Raw genomic sequence first — 19,570 nt, forward strand, 5'->3', positions numbered from 1 at the left:
AACCAGAATATTAAAATTGAAGTTTACTTAAAATTGAAGTTTACTTAAAATTGAAGTTTACAGCTTGTGTGAGCCATAGGATGTCATATAGAGGAGGGAGAAAGATTGTTTTCTGCTGCTCCAGAGAAGCAGACACGGAGCAATGGATTCAAACTACAATAAAGAAGATTCCACCTAAACATTAGGAAGAACTTCCTGACAGTAAGAGCTGTTCGGCAGTGGAATTTGCTACCAAGGAGTGTGGTGGAGTCTCCTTCTTTGGAGGTCTTTAAGCAGAGGCTTGACAGCCATATGTCAATAATGCTTTGATGGTGTTTCCTGCTTGGCAGGGGGTTGGACTGGATGGCCCTTGTGGTCTCTTCCAACTCTGATTCTATGATTCTATGATTCTATAGTTTCTCGTTATGTCCAAACCCGCTACCCTGGGGGTCATGAAGAGTCGGACACGACTAAACAACTCAACAACAGCAACAACAACTCCAGGTGCTTGCCTGGCTACAGAGGCCCAAGGCAAGAGCAGTTAGAAAATGAAACCAACAGTAGGCAAAACAAGCCATGGTTTCTTTGCTCGTCTGCCCTCTCCCTTCATTTTGAAGGGGCAGGCAGATTCCTATGTATTACTTCTTTGTCTGAAGGTTCCTCTTCAGGCGCCAGAGAACTATGCCCACTACTTCCTTCCACGGATCTCCCCTGTGCTGCCCCCCCCCCATCCTCAAAGCTCTTTGTGCAAATGCTTTCCCTCCTTTTCCTCTTCCAGTTTGACCTCCCTCAGTGGCTGCACAGCTCAAAGCCCCCATTCTCCGAGCGGACCAGACTTCTGGAGTCCATCCACTTGGCGCTCAAAGCCTGTGGCCTTGAGCCCGAGAAAGAACTTCTGATGCCCTTTTCTATCTTCTGCAAGCACTGGACTTGCCTTCTCCAGTACCAGTTCCCCGACCACTACAGCAGCTACCTGCGGCTGCTTATGGAAAGTAAGTACCTGGTGGGGTACTACCTGAGAATTTCCCAGCTGGCCTTCAGGCCAAATTCGGCCACCTGTTTCAAAACAGTTGAATTGCAGCGCTTCCGCTGAAATTTGGTCCCATCTTTTGTGTGGGTGTGTCTGCATGTGTGGGATAGTTATAAGGTCCCCTGCCCTGAAATGCTTCATACGCTGCAAAGAGAAAAGGCAGATTTCTGCAGCCTGTATTGAATTACCGAGATGCACACTATACGTAAACAAAGAGGTGATGTTCAGCTTTCTTGCATTTTATAACTTATCTTTGTGATTGTTCTTTAGAAAAAGAAGAGAACGAAAGTTAAGATGCTTTAGACTGTGCTTGGTCTCTTGTGGACCTGCTGTGAAATACATAGCATTATAGAATTGTAAAGTTGGAAGGGACCACGAGGGTCATCTAGTCCAACCCCCTGCAATGCAGGAATCTTTCTGCCCAACGTGGGGCCTGAACCCATGACCCTGAGATTTAAGAGTCGCATGCTCTACCGACTGAGCTATCCCCCACACTGGTTATCTTATACTAAGCCCCACCTAATGCAGCAATGGGCACCTTTTTGGCCTGGTGGGCCACCCCTGTGGACCAATGTTGAAGTGGGACAAACTGCCTGTCAATCACATCCTTAAGAGTGCTTGGCACACGGCTGGTAGTCAGGGACATGGGATCTGTAGTGTGTGGGGACTTTGCCAGCCCTGCACTTGGCATCTCACCAATCAGAGGACTGGCGAAGCTGTTTTCAGCAGCAGTTGGCCTTGTCCTTGAGCCCCAGCCCCCTGGAGAACTTGGCCGCACAGCCGATCTGGCAGCGTGAGTTTAACCCTGCTTACAGAAGGGATTACCTTTGTCTCTTGCTTCCCACCCCTTATGTCAAATATAATGATGGGCGTGAGACAGGTTGGGTGTGTTTTGAGTGAAATGGCCTCATGGGCCAAATTGGGAGCTGGGCCACATTTGACCTGAGGGCCGGCGGTTCCCGACTCCTGCTCTCATGTGATTTCTGGTTATTGGCACCTGTTACTTGGACAATCTGCTCTGGGCCTGCCCCCTCAGGTTCCTCGGATCAGCTCCTGAGCCCTGACTGCTGGAAGGTGTCCCTGAAAGCCTTGGGCTGCGGCTCTGTGGCAGCGAAGAAAGATGCCGAGAAAGAGAACGCCGGAGAAAACATCGCACTGCAAACTTCCACGCAGCTGTTTCTGTCCGCAGATCAGGTGGGTGGCTGGTGTAGCGTTGCGATGTGATCTCCTTGCGAACAAGGGGAAGTGCCGTATCTCAATAGCGGAGCATCTTTCTTTCATGTGGAAGGATCTAGTCTGAGGTTTCATTGGCACCAGGGAATGTCCCCCCAAACACCATTTAACCATAGAGCCTAGGGCTTGCTGATCCGAAGGTCGGCGGTTCGAATCCCTGCGACGGGGTGAGCTCCCATTGCTCAGTCCCTGCTCCTGCCAACCTAGCAGTTTGAAAGCACATCAAAGTAGATAAATAGGTACAGCTCCAAGCGGGAAGGTAAACGGCGTTTCTGTGCACTGCTCTGGTTCGCCAGAAGTGGCTTAGTCATGCTGGCCACAGGACCCGGAAGCTGTACGCCGGCTCCCTTGGCCAATAATGCGAGAAGAGCGCTGCAACCCCAGAGTTGGTCATGACTGGACCTAATGATCAGGGGTCCCTTTACCCTTTACCATGCTGGTAATGTCAAGCTTAAAGCACAGGCACTACATGTCTATGATTAAGCAGGAAGGAGGGTATTTAAAAGGATCTGCATGTAGTAAGGCTTCAATGACCCTTTGTCCTTGTTCCGTCAAGGCAAATGCTATTTAGCCGCTGGAAATTTAACGTTCTGCCATCTGTTCTTTTGGAAGGTAGATAGAGAAAGATTCTGGATCTGTCCATGTAAGAGTGGTCAAATAAAAACAGTGAGCCGTGTTCTATTTCATTGTATATTTTATTCACATTCCAGAGCCTCTCTCATAACGGCCCTTGTATGAAAAGTGTCAGGGAGGACAGAGAAATGTTATTTAAATTGCCTCTTGTCCAACCAGAATTCGTACGCCAATAGAAATGTAGCTATATTTTGTGCAATAGCCGTATGTCAAAGAAAGCCAAAGAATACACAGCCGCATAAATCGTCATAAACAGCTACAGTTCTTAGTTAAATCTCTTACTCTTTTAAACTTTTATGGCGTTTTATTCTCTCTGGACACATATTTCAAGTACATTACATTAGTATATTGATTGTTGAATCCCACATCAATCGTTTTTATTGCTTATGTAGAGAATTATGCAGAAATTCTGGTTTAATATGCTGACTGTTTGCCGTAGTAAACATTGATTGATTGATATTTAGCTGCTAGATGTGTGTGTCGCAGCCTAAGGCAGTTTCTTATTTCCTTGAGTGACGCTGTTATGATGCATCATCTAAGGCAGAGCTAGGCAGATGGCAGGCTGGGATCTACTGGCAAAACTCTGGATCGCCTACAGGAGACGGTCCAAAGTTTCCCATAATCTACTGGCAGCAAAGTAAAGTGGCAAGCTCTCTGTTTGGGATGGTGAGCCATGATCTGCTTTGTACATCTTCCCAGGCCTCTGCTGAGTCAGAGCTTTCTTCCTCTGCAGGTGATGGAGACAGTCGACTGGCTTTCTGACTACTTCCTCAAGCTGCGCTTGTCTTCGCAAGACTTCCGGAGCTTTGGCCTGTTCTCCAAGTGGGCTCCCTACATAGATGAAGTGACCTGCTTCGCGGAGTATCTCTTCAACCGCCTGGTGGAGTCGGAAGTCGCTAACTTGACACGAGAGCCAATCGGCAGTGGCAGGACTCTGGAAGGTAACACACAGGCAGGAGTGTAAGGCCCCTGTGCTTGGGAGGCTGGCATAATGCCATGTACTGCTGCCATTGTGGTTGCCTCCCTTTGCCCTTCTCTTCCCCCCAGGTTGAAAATGTGTTTTGCTATCTCCTGGTTTCTCGGCATACTGTTTTGCTGGCTTCCGAGAGGTCACTGGCATTTCACAATCCCCTGTGTACAGTCGTACCTTGGCTCCTGAACACCGCAAACCCGGAAGTGAGTGTTCGGATTTGCGAACGTTCTTTGGAACCCAAACAGCTGATGCGTCTTCCGATTGAGCGCAGGAAGCTCCTGCAGCCAATCGGAAGCCGCGCCTTGGTTGTCGAACGTTTTCGGAAGTCGAATGGACTTCCGGAACGGATTCCGTTCGATAACCAAGGTACAACTCTACTTGTTTTGCAGTCTTAAGGACTATCAGCTTGCTTTAATTAAAAGAAGCAGCATCAGCTAAAACTTGGACTTCTGAAGTTGCTGACAACATATAGTCCCAACTTTTGTTTTTTGCATTGCAGGGGGTTGGGCCCTTTTCAACTCTACAGTTCTACAATTTTACCTCTTTTGGAGAAAGTGGTTAGATGTTTGTGCTGTGAAAATATCTCATTGCTATGTTGCACATGTGTTTTTCCCCCCTCCTTCCCAGCACTGTGCTCTCTGCATCTGGTCATCACCAGACTTTTTAGGCCTTGGATCCTGGTTTTGGAGAGAGAAGACGCAAGGTGAGCAGGGAGCCGAAGGGAGGAAACATTCCATGTGTCTGTGAAAGGGCATTTGTGTGATTCCGTTTGCGATAATCAGTCAGCTCCTCGTTTATTTCTTTTCTTGGGGAAAAGCTTTATTGAATTTTAATAATGATGAGCAAGTTATAGAAAAAAGGAAAGGAAAGAAAAATGGTCTTTAATTTTTGTGTGTGTAAATAAACGCTAAGCTGTCACAATTGCCAATAAGGAAAGCAATAGGATACAGCTGTGTGATTTACTGAATCAATAATGAAACATACCTGGAGGAAAATGATCTATAGTTGATACAATTCCGTGACTCCAATTACAAAAGGTTCAATGGTCTAAATTAAAAGAATTACAAGTTTTTATTAAGACATTAAAAAAACCACAACCACCTTGGATTGTACTCTAAATCCAGAAGCTTGCATAGACCTGCGGTACTTGATGCTCATGAGCTGCTGTATTTGTATATAAAATAAAACTAGACCAAATGGCAAAGAATACAGTCATACTTTGGTTTTCGAACAGCTTAGTTCTCGAACGTTTTGGCTCCCGAATGCTGCAAACCCGGTAGTGAGTGTTCCGGTTTGCGAACTATTTTTGGACGGGGCTTCCGATTGGCTGCAGGAGCTTCTTGCAGCCAATCAGGAGCCGTGTTTTGGCTTCTGAACGTTTTGGAAGTCGAATGGACTTCCGGAACGGATTCCATTCAACTTCCAAGGTACGACTGTATTGTATATTCTTTACATAATGAGCGGGCTTCCCCTTCCATACTGGGTATTTCTCTTTTTGCATTTCCTGTGCTACACTGGGATAGATGGACCACGATGGTCTGAATTGGCACAAGGCAATTTTATAACCTTATATTAGTTGACCTCTTGAAATTGCGGTAGGGTGCCAGGAAGCAGGTGGAGGGTAGTGGCTCTTGTCTGAAATCTCTCCTGTCTCTCTCCCTCTCCCCGCTTCTTGTTCTTTAATCAAGCAAACAGACCTGTTACCCCTGGTTGGAGAGCGATACTCCTGTGGCTTCAAATATGGTGCAGTTATACGCACGCAGCATAGGAGTTCTGCACGAAAGCTTTAAAGGTATGCAAAAATCCATACTGGCAGCCATTAAATATACCCTGCCATGAATGTCTCCCTTCCTTAGCCTTTTTCTGAATTGCACATTATTTGTGTGTGGTTTTCGTTCCCACTTGTGCTATCCATGCTGCCAGGAGGGTGTTCAATCATCCACCCAGTTTCTCGAACAAGCGAGGCTTATTTATTACTATTATGAAGAATAGTTACAGGTAGGTAGCCATGCTGGTCTGCCGTAGTCGAAACAAAATAAAAAAATTCCTTCCAGTAGCACCTTAGAGACCAACTAAGTTTGTCATTGGGATGAGCTTTCGTGTGCACACTATGTGAAGAAGTGTGCATGCACACGAAAGCTCATACCAATGACAAACTTAGTTGGTCTCTAAGGTGCCACTGGAAGGATTTTTTTTATTTTATTATGAAGAAGAAACTTATTAGTTGCTTGCCATCCGAAGGTCTCCAAGCAACTTAACAGCAATACACACAAACAATGCATAAGAGAAGGCAAAAAGGTGAGGATCATACATCAATATAGAGTCTAACATAGGAAAAAACAAAAACAGCACACCTGCTTTACTGTTGCTGTTGGCATCCATTGTCTAAGGAAGGCCATCCAACCGTCTTAGGGACTCCACTCCAGATTTGTGTAGGATTTACTTCCAAAGATGTCGTGCAAGGGAAGGCTACCTCATCTTTTTCTTTCTTTCTTTCTTTTTAAACAGGTAGGTAGCCGTGTTGGTCTGGATCGAAGTAAAATAAAAAAAATTCCTTCAGTAGCACCTTAAAGACCAACTAAGTTTTTATTTTGGTATGAGCTTTCGTGTGCATGCACACTTCTTCAGATACCAGGTATCTGAAGAAGTGTGCATGCACACGAAAGCTCATACCAAAATAAAAACTTAGTTGGTCTTTAAGGTGCTACTGAAGGAATTTTTTTTATTTTCTTTTTAAAATTATTTATACTTTTCAGATTTATACATTTCACTTATTTTACAATCATTTTGACATTTTGAAACTTGACTTCCTTCCCCCACTTTCTGCGGTTCCTTAAATTTATTTTTAGTATCCAAATTAGCTTAGCTTGTTCATTTATTCCTCTTCTTTAAATATGGACTCTTATGAAACTGCAGGTTATTACAATAACCATGCCAGTGCTTTTATCTGTTTACAATTTATCTGTAAATACTCAATAAACCATTTCCATTCTTTTATAAAGACGTTTGTTAGGTATCTTGATTTCTTATTCTTCCGGTAAGTTTTGCCATTTCTGCGTGTTCCATAGGTTTTTTGTACCCATTCTTCCTTTGCTGGAACTTCTGCCACTTCCCATTTTGGGGGCGAGTCACATTCTAGCCGCTGTAGTTGCATACAAGAATAAGTTTCTATACGTTTTAGGTAGTCCTGTCCCTATAATTCCCAAGAGAAAAGCTTCTGGGTTTTTTTAAACGAACGTTACTTTAAACATCCTTTTCATTTCATTTTATATCATTTCCCAGTAAGCCTTAACCTTACTACAAGACCACTACATATGATAAAAACAACAACCGGGAAGGCTATCTTATCTGATTCCATGGGACATTTTGTGGTTGGCAGGATGCTGGGCCAAATTTGCCATTTCTGTTTTCCGCTCCAGATAAACTGCTGCCAAGCCACCACGGGCCACTTTGGCTCCACCTCATGCACTACTGCGAGACATGCACGGCCCCCAAAATGCCAGAGCACATTCTCTACACGTTCCACTCCGAGTTTGGCCGCCTTCCCTGGAAGGACATGCATCCGGACCGGCAACTCATGGAAGAATTCTTTAAAGTAAGAGGCAGGTGCTTTGGCTGGAGAACCATAGCAGGGGAGGGGGAACGGGGAAGGAAGTTTGGAAGGGGCTCCCTGTCCGCTTCAGGCGGTGCAATTCAGGGGGCAGGTTATGCAACAGAGCCCCAAACCTGGGGTGGCGAATGTGTGGTCCTCTGAGTGGGTCAAGAAGTGGGAAGGTCTGGTGGGCTTAATGAGGGTCTGTGAGCCAGAAGTTCCCCCACGTTTCTGAGCACAATTCAAAGTGTTGGTGCTGACCTTTAAAGCCCCAAACGGCCTTGGCCCAGTATACTTGAAGGAGCGTCCCCATTGTTCAACCCAGACACTGAGGTCCAGCTCCGAGAGCCTTCTGGCGGTTCCCTCCCTGCAGTGCTCTTCAAAATGTGTTCAAGGAAATCGTGGGCTCCTCAAATGCCTGATAGAGGTTTGTCAATGAGCAGAACAGCAAGGTTCCTTGTAAGACAGGTTTCCCACCGCTGCCGCCGTGTGTCTGCAGGGTGAGTGCCTCTGGCAGGCATTCCCAAATTTTGCCAGCACCCTCCCTGAACTGTACAGCTGGAGAAGAGGGGTGAGGGACCAAATACAGTGGTACCTCTACTTACGAATGTTTCTACTTGCGAACAGAGCTCCGTCTAGCATCTTGGATGCGGTTTCTACTTACGATTTTTTAGATAGGGTTGCTTCAACTTACGATTTTTTTTATCCCAATGCATTCCTATGGGATTCGACTTACAATTATTTTCGACTTATGAATGTGTGTTGGGAACGCATTAAATTCGTAAGTAGAGGTACCACTGTACTGTCCTTCTGGCCTCTCCTTCAGACGTCCAGAGCCGAGGGCCTTCTGGCGGTTCCCTCACTGAGAGAAGTGAGGTTACAGGGAACCAGGCAGAGGGCCTTGTCGGTAGTGGTGCCCACCCTGTGGAACACCCGCCCATCAGATGTGAAAGAAATAAACAGCTATCTGACGTTTAGAAGACACCTGAAGGCAGCCCTGTTTAGGGAAGTTTTTAACGTTTGATGTTTTATCGTGTTTTTAATATCCTGCTGGAAGCCACCCAGGGTGTCTGGGGAAACCCAGCCAGATGGGCGGGGTATAAGTAATAATTAATTAATTAATTAATTAATTAATTAATTAATTAATATTATTGCTGCTGCTGCATGCATTCTGCATACTGCAGCTTCCAAGTCGAGCACAAAGGGAAGCCCTGCCGTGGAGCAGTCCAACCTCAAAAGTCCCCCAGTGCCTGAAACTCTTGCTTTCTTTCCTTTTCACTTTTCCAGGTGGAAAGAGGCAGTCCCAAAAGCTGCTTCCTCTTCCTGGGCTCGGTTCTATGCGAGATCAACTGGGTCAGCGTCCTCTCTGACGCCTGGAATCCCAACCCGCCTCCGGGAACTCGGGACATGATTGTGTGCCTGCTTTATATGGTGGTCCTTCTGGCAAAGGAAGAGCAACTTATAGCCAGGGAGGTATGTCCCAGGAGTAGGCAGCTCCCCCCACCCTGCCCAACGATGGTCTGCTAGACCCTCCCCCCCCCCGAATTGAGCTTCTTAGACATTTTCCTGTGCCAACCAAAGTTGGCGCTGATTTCTGCTCCACAAACCGTTAAGCGGAAAAATTCCATATCCCACAGCAGCAGCAGCAGCAGCAGCAGCAGCAGCAGCAGCAGGAAGATGCTACCCCTACCCTCCAGGTCTCTTTCCCGACCACAGGACTCTCCCTGGGCCATGGCAGCCCACCGGCCCTGCTCTGCACATTGCAGAATTGCTTTTGCCTGGCTGGAATATGTCCTTGAAAGGGAATGTTCATGGGCCCAAATCTCTCTTGAAGGCTTTTTTTTGGGGGGGGGGGGTGTCAGGCTGGAAGCTCCTCTTTGCAGTGATCACTCTGTTCACTCAGAGAGATATTTACAGCTCTTTGTTTTGCATATGTACAAAACACAGTTACGTTCATGCTGCCTCTTCATCCGAGTCAGATTCGGGGAGTGGCTGCCGCCTACTTCTCCTCCAACATAAGAGCCGAGGGAGCCTCAAAGGACGCCTCTGATCCCTCCTTTTTAACCCTCTGCGTTCCTGCGCTGAATGCATCAGAATAGCTCCCTGTGTGGTGCTGAGGGTCTGCTTCAGCACCTGAGAGCCATAACACCTCCTGGCTCCCCCCCTGCTCTCTCCCCCTCTTCCCCATCCATCATTTCCTGAACGCTCCCTCCTTCTTGTTCCCGCTTGGACTCCTCTCCTCCCTCCGACTTAGAGGCATTCCCTGGCAGGCCCATTGGGGAGGGGGGGAGGTTCAAAGCTGCAATAAGCAGAGCCTCAGCTGGAATGTATGCCACAGGTCAGGTAAAGGCACCAACGAGGTTGAGAGGATTGCCAGCATGGCTGAAAAAGAAAGTCAAGGAGGCTATTAATGGCAAAGAAGACTTCCTTCCGAAACAGGGTTGTGGTGTTCTGTTTTATACCCATTGAAGGGAATCACCATGACAACCTTAGGCCCATTGATTTCATGAGGTCTGTTCTGAGTAAAGGTTAGCTGAAGGCAAAGTGGTGCTTTGGCTGGGCTGGCTGAACCATAAACGAGATCTCCATCCCCCCCCCAAACTTCAGGAGTCTCCATTGCTGAACCTCCTTGGCCAGACCAGCTCCCTCCCTTGGCAGCACGTCAGCATTATGTCCTATCAGAGCATCATCGGCTATTTCAACAGCCACTATCCTCCGTCTATCATCCTGGCCAAGGAGCCGGCAGCCGAGCTGGTCGTCAAGCTGCTCAAGGTGTCGGCGGGCTTTGGCGCCTCCTCCGACAGCCACATGCATTTGGTAAGGACAGCCCTGTGTGGGTGGGGACAGCGGCGGAATTTGGGGTCTCAAAATCAGCAGTGCCCTGGGCGAGGCCGAAATTTGGCTCCCCCCCCAACCGCCTCTCGCCGCCCATTCTACCTCATCATTGCGGCTTCCCCAAGGCTCTGCAACCAAATCGGCCACGATCCCCTAAATCTGCTTCTGTTGGGGAGGAGGGAGCTGCGCCACCTTGTGGTTTCTGTGCTACGAGATCGCCCCAAAGGCGCCCACTTGCCAGCTTAAATCGGCTAAGTTAGCACTTACAGGTGCCACATAATGCCATTCTGCATTTGTAAGAGCTCAACCTTTTAGTGGCAGCGACTAAACTTTCAAACTCCTGGACTATTGACATCAAACAGGAGCTGTCACATTTCAGCGTCTGCTGGAAACAATTTTGTTTAGGCAAGGCTACCCAGGGATGGTGCAAGTTTTAATCTGTTTTTTTTTATTTAAAAAATGTGTCATACCTTTGTTTTCAAACAGAATGCATTCTGGGAGTCTATTTGACTCCCGAAACCATTTGAAAACCAAGGCATAGCTTCCGATTGGCTGCAGGGGCATCCTGCAGCCAATCGGAAGCTGCACTGGACATTCGGCTTCCAAAAATCACTTGGAAACCAGAACACTCACTTCCGGGTTTCGATTGTTTGGGAGCTTATTTGTTCAGGAGCCAAGGCATTCAAGATCCAAGACACGACTGTATTGTTCTAACTTATAGAAAGTCCTAAGTTGTTGCTGTTAATTGTTCTTATTAATTGTTTTACCTTTTTTGGAAACTGCTTTGAAGTTTTAATATACGCGCATAGAATTAAGCAATGTATGAATTGTATGAAACAGATAAATTTGGAGTAGCTTCTGTGAATAACAGGGAGGTGATGAGCTAACCATTTCCTCCATCAATGGCTGTTCCTAGGATGCAACCCTCAAGTGCCGGGCTTACATTCGCCAGGTCGTCCATTTCCTCAGCATCCTAGAGCAAAATGGGAAGATAACCCTGCCTGCTCTGGAGCAAGAGATGTCAAAGCTGTTGGATGATATTACCATCTTTAACCCTCCAGGTTGGTCTCTCTCTCTCTCTCTCTCTCTCTCTCTCTCTCTCTCTCTCTCTCTCTCTCTCTCTCTCTCTCTGTGTGTGTGTGTGTGTGTGGCTTGTGGAGTTGCAGAGAGAAGGGTGGAGTTCTATAAGTCACTTGAAATTTAAGAACGATCTCAGGATCTTTGGTCCAATCCAGCTGACCCCTTTTTATGCCCTTTGGGCTGTAACTGCGTGGCTGAGCACCCGTTTCATTTGGAGCACATCTCTGTCGCCTCCTGGCGACTTACGAAAGATAATTTGAAACCATCAAACTGTTTTCAAAATAATAAACAAACCATTCCAATTAGGAAAACTTCAAAACAAAACAGCGGCAGGTTTTAAAAACCCAGTTCACTGCACTCTTGGAAAAAATAGCTTTTAAAAACGAACCTTGAAAATGGGTGACTCGCCTTTTTAGGGGGGCTGAGGGCCACATTAACTCATGGCCAGCCCTCTGGGGGCCAAAGCGCAAAGTGGGCTTGGTGAGAATGACATAGTTCAAGGCTGCCTTACAAAAGACTTTCCCATCAGCACCTCTACAGTATTTAAAACCATTTTATTATTCAATTAAGTAAAAAAGGAAACATTTGGGGCAGCTTCAGACCCTAAATCGCAGCAGGAGACTGTTACGAGCTATCAGAACAAAGTTTCCAAGGCCACGTTTTCATGGTCCTTTTGGGGCCACAGTATTGCAGAGGGGAACCAATGGTGCGTCATTTTAAAAATAATAAATAAACATTTTAATGGATTTTTTTTTTGGGGGGGAGGTTTAGGGGAGGTGCGCAAATCTTTTGGGAAGCTGTATATGGCAGGTTAGCCTCCCCTATTTTAAGATTTAACAAAAGTGAGGCCAGGCAGACATTTTGGAGGAAGTTCTAGAGAAATAAGGCTGCTGCAGAAAAGGCCCTGCACACCAACTTTAAGGGTCTCCGGTGGCAGGACTGGAACATATATGGCGTCCTGCTGCCTCCCGTTATTGGTAGTACAGTGGTACCTTGGTTCTCGAACGTAATCCGTTCTGGAAGTCCGTTAGACTCCCAAAACATTTGAAAACCAAGGCACGGCTTCCGATTGGCGCAGGCAACCCAGAAACAATAGCTGACAGCAGCATCGGACGTTCGGCTTCCAAAAAATGTTTGAAAACAGCAACACTTACTTCCGGGTTTTTGGCGTTCGGGAGCCAAAATGTTTGAGTACCAAGGCGTTCAAGAACCAAGGTTCCACTGTACTGAGCAAGAGGGTACCTGACATCTTCAGAAGTTGATGGGGTTGAACTAGAAATTCAACTAATTTCTGCTCGTTTTGCAGTACATACTGGGGTTCAGCGCAGCTGTTTTTCACCAGAGTGCTAGATCTCGTGAATCTCAGCCTTGTGCTTTATGCAGAAAAGCCAGCCTTCTTCTTTCCTTCCTGTAATTTCAAATGTTTTGCTTGATTTTTTTTTAATTAAAAAAAATACAAACCTTTTGCTTGCTGCCTTTGCAGACACAGACATGCAGACTCGCCACCTGGCCTTAAGCAGCCTTTTCACAGAAGCCCTGATGATGATGAATAACGCCAGCGTCGCCACGGCAGAGTCTCTCCGCGTCAGTCTGCGAGGCTGGATCGACGGGGCCGTGCACGGCTTAGGGGTGATGCCTCTCTTAACAGCTGCGTGCCAGAGTCTGGCATCAGTCCGGCACATGGCAGAGACCACGGAAGCCTGTGTCACGGCCTATTTTAATGAAGGTGAGAGAGAGGAAGGCTTTTGACTCATTGTTGACTCAGGGTGGCCCTGTCTGTCTGGTCTGCACCCAGTGAAGCTGTCCTGTTAGTGCAAGAACTTCTGCCTGTGTGATGATACCTAATAATAATAATAATAATAATAATAAATCATAATAATTCTTTTAAAAATTTATACCCCGGCCAAGACTGGGCTCAGGGCGGCTAACACCAGGTATAAAAACAATGGATTAAAATACAACTTAAAAACAGGATGAAAATACAACTTAAAATGCAGCCTCATTTCAGTGGAAGCTCAGATCAAAACTGTTTGGGGGGAGAAAACGTCAAATTTTCACCAAGGCCAACTATCCAGACTGGTCCTACATGGGCCAGAAAAAAGCCAGGGAAGTCCCCAAATAGGGGTTCCATCACAGAAGGAAAAAGGAAAGAGGGAGAGGGGATCAAGTTGATTCCAAGCCAAAGGCCAGGCAGAACAACTCTGTCTTACAGGCCCTGCGGAAAGAAATCAGATCCCGCAGGGCCCTGGTCTCATGAGACAGAGCCGGAGCCAGTGTTGAAAAGGCCTTGGCTCTGGTTGAGGCTAATCTGACTTCCTTAGGGCCCAGGACCTCTAGAGTGTTGCTATTTATGGACCTTAAGGTCCTCCATGGGGCATACCAGGAGAGGTGGTCCCGTAGGTACGAGGGTCCTAGGTCCTAGAATCATAGAACTGTAGAGTTGGAAGGGACCCCAAGGATCATTGTCTACAACCCCACCATATTTTTGCCATTGGATGTTGTTGTAAGTGTACAGGTTTCAGCATCTCAAGAACCTAAGGATTTAAACGAAAACCCAAGCTTCTAGTCTTTATGTTACAAAGATTGTAGCTGGCACCCATCTGTCTCGGGAGACAATAGAAGGGTATGCCTTTGTGGGTGAGGTCAAACTGTTGGAAGGTTACAAGGCCTGCCGTATGGGAGAGACATATTTTGTCGCAGCTGGGGCAGACCGGTTGTAGAAGCACCACGGTGTTTCTTCTCTCTGCGCTCCTTATGAGGATAAACTTGAAAAATATGAATGTGAAGCAGGCAGCTGAGGGGATATTTCACTGCCCCGGGGGATGACTCCTCAGTGCTTCACACAATTATTTGTTCCTCCCCCATGGTAAGCAGAATCGAACTAAATTATTCACTTTTCCCCCTGCATATTAAAAAAATTGTACCATTTTAGAGAGAGGCAATTTATTTGGGGTGCGGATTTCACCCTTTTGGGTGCCATTTGGCCCCTTTCCTACTCCATACTATATTTTGTGCTCCGTTCGCCTCTTTGGGTTCTCTGTCGGAACTCATGGATATTTACAGATTTAAAGGAACTGCTCTGGAATTGAAGGAGCATCTCGGAGCCCTGGCTCCTTTGGGTTCTCCGGCCGCTTTAGCCTAACAGTGCTTCCTCCTCCTTCTCTCTCCTCCCACCCCCAAACTCCCGCTTTGTACAAAGATTCTCCACTCAGCCAGGATTTGGGCTGGGGGCCGATCGTGGCCTCCCTACAGGTCCCCGAACTCACGGCCGAAGACTTCCTGCAAGAGTGCCTTTCCCTGGGCGGCTACCTAACTCTTTACGTCTACGCTCTGCAGCGGGTGAATGCCAAGCAGACGCTGGACAACGAAATGAAAGTGGTGCTAACACTGAGCAAGTGGCTGGAACAGGTGTTCCCCAGGTACAGGCATCTTGTGGTCGGGAGGGAGATGAGGACAGATGTTTGGAGCAGGATTTCTCACCTTGGTGACCGATTCCCAGGCAAATTCTTCTCTTTGGGCCTTCCAAAATGCTCACTGAGGGCGGGAGCCACCACCGAGAAGGCCCTCTTCCTGGTTCCCTATAACCTCACTTCTTGCAGTGAGGGGACCGCCAGAAGGCCCTCGGAGCTGGACCGCAGTGTGCGGGCAGAACGATGGGGGTGGAGATGTTCCTTCTTTGAGGCGGATTTAAGGACCCTCTCCAAAATGGGCATGGCTCTCCCATTTCCACCCTGTTACAGGTAGGTAGCCGTGTTGGTCTGACGTAGTCGAAACAAAAAATAAAAAAAATTCCTTCCAGTAGCACCTTAGAGACCAACTAAGTTTGTCATTGGTATGAGCTTTCATGTGCATGCACAATTCCTCAGATACACTGAAACAGAGGAGGAACTCTGTACTGGACAACTCTATCAGGAATCAACCAGCTTGGAAAGAGTTCCACAAGGAAAAACAAACCATTTACCACTTGACATCTGTTTCAGTGTATCTGTAGAAGTGTGCATGCACACGAAAGCTCATACCTATGACAAACTTAGTTGGTATCTAAGGTGCTACTGGAAGGAATTTTTTTCCCCACCCTGGTTATCTCTGCAAAATAATATTTCCTGACCGGAATGTGGGGAGTGTTTTAAGAACTTAAATAGTGAGTGCTTAACCGCAAAAGCTTTAAATCCCCAGAGGGCAACCGGGACGGACAAAGGAAAGCGGGGAGACTTTTAATCCTGCCTGTGGTTCCGTCAGAATTGCTCCATCATTCAGCTTAGCTGTGAGTGAGGCCGGCAGTCAAGCGCTGGTGTTTCCCCTTGGAAAGTGTGGCCTTGCTGGAGACGGGGTTATTTTTGGAAGCCTTTAAAAAATAACCAGCAGGGGAAGTTCGCCCTCGTGGCTCAGAGCTGTGTGGTTTCTGTTGGCAAATTGCAGGGCGGTGATCATGTTTAAAATCCTTGTAGCTACATCAGAGATGGATGGACTCTGGAAACTGTCTGCTCACACTCTCCTGGCTACACAAAATGCAGTCAACTGTTTGCGGAGATGCCTCTTCACGTATGCATGCAAAAGGTTCCCGAGTTCAATCCCCGGCATCTCTGGGTAGAACTGGGAGCCACTATCCTTGCCTGAAACCTGGGAGAACCATTTAGGTTGAGTCAGCTTCTGCTATTTAAATCAGAACACTGATGACTAGAACATTGCCTTATTTTTAGGGGAAGGGCCATAGCTCAGTGTCAGAACCCAACTGGAAGGTTTTAGTTTCAATCCCTGACACCTCCTGGTTGAGAGAGAGTCCTCCCTTCTGCCTGCAGATATATGGCAGATTAAGTTGATGGATTATGCCGAAATGGCAAAAATGACTGGAAGAATCAGAAATCTACTGCAATGCGCTCTACGTGGGGCTACCTTTGAAGGTGACCCGGAAACTGCAATTAATCCAGAATGCGGCAGCTAGACTGGTGACTGGGAGCAGCCGTCAAGACCACATAACACTAAGAGACCTACATTGACTCCCAGTACGTTTCCAAGCACAATTCAAAGTGTTGGTGCTGACCTTTAAAGCCCTAAACGGCCTCGGTCCTATATACCTGAAGGAGCGTCTCCACCCCCATTGTTCAGCCCGGACACTGAGATCCAGCGCCGAGGGCCTTCTGGCGGTTCCTTCACTGCGAGAAGCAAAGCTACAGGGAACCAGGCAGAGGGCCTTCTCGGTAGTGGCGCCCACCTTGTGGAACGCCCTCCCATCGGAGGTCAGGGAGATGAACAACTACCTGACATTTAGAAAACACCTAAAGGCAGCCCTGTTTAGGGAAGTTTTTAATCTGTGATATTTTAATGTATTTTTGTATTTGTTGGAAGCCGCCCAGAGTGGCCGGGGAAACCCAGCCAGATGGGCGGGGTATAAATAATAAATAATTTTTTTAAAAAATCAGGAAGACTAAAAATTTTAATAAGGAATGGGTGAAATTTATCATTTACCTTAAAAACCACTGTAAACAGTTAGAATTGTTAGTAGTATTGGAATAATGGTGAATTTTGGATATAATGGAGATGTAAAAGATTTGCATTATTATAAAAGATGCAGGAGGAAACGATAAGACCCATCTCCTGAAATATTGCTGCCTCTAGCTGTAGAGGCAGAACACAGCTCTCATGGCTAGTAGCCCTCGAGAGCCCCCTCCAACTCCATGATTTTCTCTAATCCTCTTTTAAAGCGATCCAAGTTGGTGGCCATTGCTGACTCCTGAGGGAGGGAGTTCCACAGTTTTAACTGTGCGCTGTGTGAAGAAGGGCAGTCTTTCTTTGGCATATACTTCTCTCAAGAGGGATAGCAGCTAACGGGAAGTAACATTGGGGTGATGGGCAGTTTCTAATGGTGTCTGGTTTTGTCTGTGTCTCTCCCCCCTTCCCTGTCCCCCCAAATCCTCGCAATTCCCCCCCAAAAGCTCCACCAAGGACGAAGCTAAGCTGTTCCTTTGGTGGCACAAAATCCTGCAGCTCTGCCTCCTGCAAGTGGACCAGGACGATGGCATCCTGATGGAGTCGGTCATCCGCATCCTGATGTCTCTGCAAGGCAGGCAGAACCTCCTGGCCGAAGAGAGGCTCACCTCTGGAATCCTCGGGGCTCTCGGGCTGGGCAGGAAGTCTCCTTTGTCAAACAGGTAAAAAGGTGTTGCTGTTGTGATTATTAAGGAAAGGGGTGCCCAAATAAAAAGATGGGCTTTTTGGAAGGCAAGCAAGAGCGGTTGCATATGTTGCAATGTGAAGGGCTTGCTGCGTGGATGGAATCTTGCCCCATTCCCAGATACTCCATTCCATTCCCACCACCAACAATCAACGTCGTCTCCACCCCCATCGTTCTGCCTGGACACTGAGGTCCAGTGCCAAGGGCCTTCTGGCGGTTCCCTCACTGCGAGAAGCAAAGCTACAGGGAACTAGGCAGAGGGCCTTCTGGGTAGTGGCACCCACCCTGTGGAATGCCCTCTTACCAGATGTCAAAGAGAAAAACAACTACCAGACTTTTAGAAGACATCTGAAGGCAGTCCTGTTTAGGGAAGTTTTTAATGTGTGACATGTTAATGTATTTTAAATATTTGTTGGAAGCCGCCCAGAGTGGCTGGGAAAACCCAGCCAGATGGGTGGGGTACAAATAATAATTTATTATTATTATTATTATTATTATTATTATTATTATTATTATTATATACCACCACAGGGCATGCCCAATCCTTGTGTTGTTGAGGGTTTCCTCCCAGTTCTCCACCCAATTTTATTTTTCCTCCCAAAGTCTGCTGATGTCTTCCTCTTGTGTGTGAAGGAGAGGGCAGGATGTACTGACCACAACAAAACCTGCACAACAACAAGAACTATTATTATTATTATTATTAGTTTATCTCCCTCTCCCCCCCCACCTCCTGCTGTGGCAAATACTTTTATCTAATGAATTCATAGAACTGTCGAGTTGGAAGGGACCCCTGGGGGTCATCTAGTCCAACCCCCTGCAGTGCAGGAATCTCAAAGCATCCATGACAGATGTCCACCCAACCTTCTGCTTAAATACCTCTAAGGAAAGAGAGCCCACCACTTCCTAAGGGTGTCTGTTCCACTGTCAAACAGCTGTTACTTGTCGGAAAGATCCCACGTTATTTTATTTTACCCTATCCCACCTTTTCCTCCAAGGAGCTCAAGATGGCAGACTTGGCTCTCCCCCCATCCTCATTTAATCCCAACAACAACCCTGTAAGGGAGGTTAGGCTGAGGGAAACTTGTCTAAGGGCTCATCCAGTCTTCCTTCTGTGCCACGTTTCTAGGCACAGATTTCGACCTTAAAATGTCTTATCCGGGCATTTCTCACCCCTCGCACTCGGAACACAGGGTTTCCCAAACTTGGGACTCCAGCTGTTTTTTGGACAACAGCTCCCACCATCCCTTGCTAGCAGAACCCAGTAGTCAGGGATGCTGGGAATTGTAGTCCAGAAACAGCCAGAGGACCCAAGTTTGGGGGAAACTGCTCCAGCGCTTTCCCTGTGAAAACCTGCTCTTTACTGCTGAATTGGAGCAAATGCCAAGGACACGGAAAACCAAAATTCCTGTTTGTTCTGATTCAGCGTTAAAGGCTGTGTTTTTGCAGGGAAAGCACTGGGGCAAGAAAAAAAGCGAGGAGGAGTGTGCTAAAGGGTGGACTCGTGCCTAGAAAGTGCAGAGCAAAAGGTTGACAAAAGGATGCCAAAGATTCACCCTTCCCTCTGAAAAGGTTAATTTCCGCAGCCTTGGTGTCCTGCTGTCCTCAGATCAGTTTGCAGGGTTATCTCCCTGAGCTCAGAGCAGCATGCAGGGCTCGAACTTGCCCTCTCCTCTCTCCTGCCTCCCTCCTTATCCTCACTATAACCCTTCCAGTAGGTTAGGATGAGAGAGTGGCAGTGATCGCGCGGAGATGTAATGCAGGGCAAAAATAAAGCCGGACTGGAACTGCATATTTTTAGGTGGAATTTGTAGGGAAAGAGTTCTGTGTGTGTGTTTCTCTGTTTTCTATGGAGAGAGGAGCTCCCTGCCAACTCGCTTCCCTCTTCATGTTCTCGTTGAAGGTTCCGTGTCGCTGCCCGGAGTATGTCTGCCTTCCTGCTGGTACAGATTCCAGTGGAGAACCAGATCCGTCTCAGGCCTGGCGCGGAGCTTCACCTCTCTGCCAAAGCTCAGCAGGTAGATTGAATGCTTCCCGGGCTGCACC

General features: G+C 47.2%; 1 protein-coding gene across 1 annotated transcript in view; it reads left to right on the forward strand.

The window, feature by feature from the left end:
- EPG5 (ectopic P-granules 5 autophagy tethering factor) overlaps positions 1 to 19,570 on the forward strand; it is a 63,573-nt gene that overhangs the window by 40,999 nt on the left and 3,004 nt on the right. The window contains exons 31-43 of the mRNA XM_060280379.1: positions 758 to 971; positions 2,046 to 2,203; positions 3,609 to 3,816; positions 4,476 to 4,551; positions 5,537 to 5,640; positions 7,268 to 7,443; positions 8,728 to 8,913; positions 10,048 to 10,257; positions 11,192 to 11,336; positions 12,839 to 13,081; positions 14,555 to 14,774; positions 17,289 to 17,504; positions 19,428 to 19,542. Coding sequence (XP_060136362.1) covers positions 758 to 971; positions 2,046 to 2,203; positions 3,609 to 3,816; positions 4,476 to 4,551; positions 5,537 to 5,640; positions 7,268 to 7,443; positions 8,728 to 8,913; positions 10,048 to 10,257; positions 11,192 to 11,336; positions 12,839 to 13,081; positions 14,555 to 14,774; positions 17,289 to 17,504; positions 19,428 to 19,542 — 2,271 coding nt within the window. The remainder of the gene's footprint in view (positions 1 to 757; positions 972 to 2,045; positions 2,204 to 3,608; positions 3,817 to 4,475; positions 4,552 to 5,536; positions 5,641 to 7,267; positions 7,444 to 8,727; positions 8,914 to 10,047; positions 10,258 to 11,191; positions 11,337 to 12,838; positions 13,082 to 14,554; positions 14,775 to 17,288; positions 17,505 to 19,427; positions 19,543 to 19,570) is intronic.

The sequence above is a fragment of the Zootoca vivipara genome, chromosome 11 (assembly GCF_963506605.1).
Source record: "Zootoca vivipara chromosome 11, rZooViv1.1, whole genome shotgun sequence".
Taxonomy (NCBI): domain Eukaryota; kingdom Metazoa; phylum Chordata; class Lepidosauria; order Squamata; family Lacertidae; genus Zootoca; species Zootoca vivipara.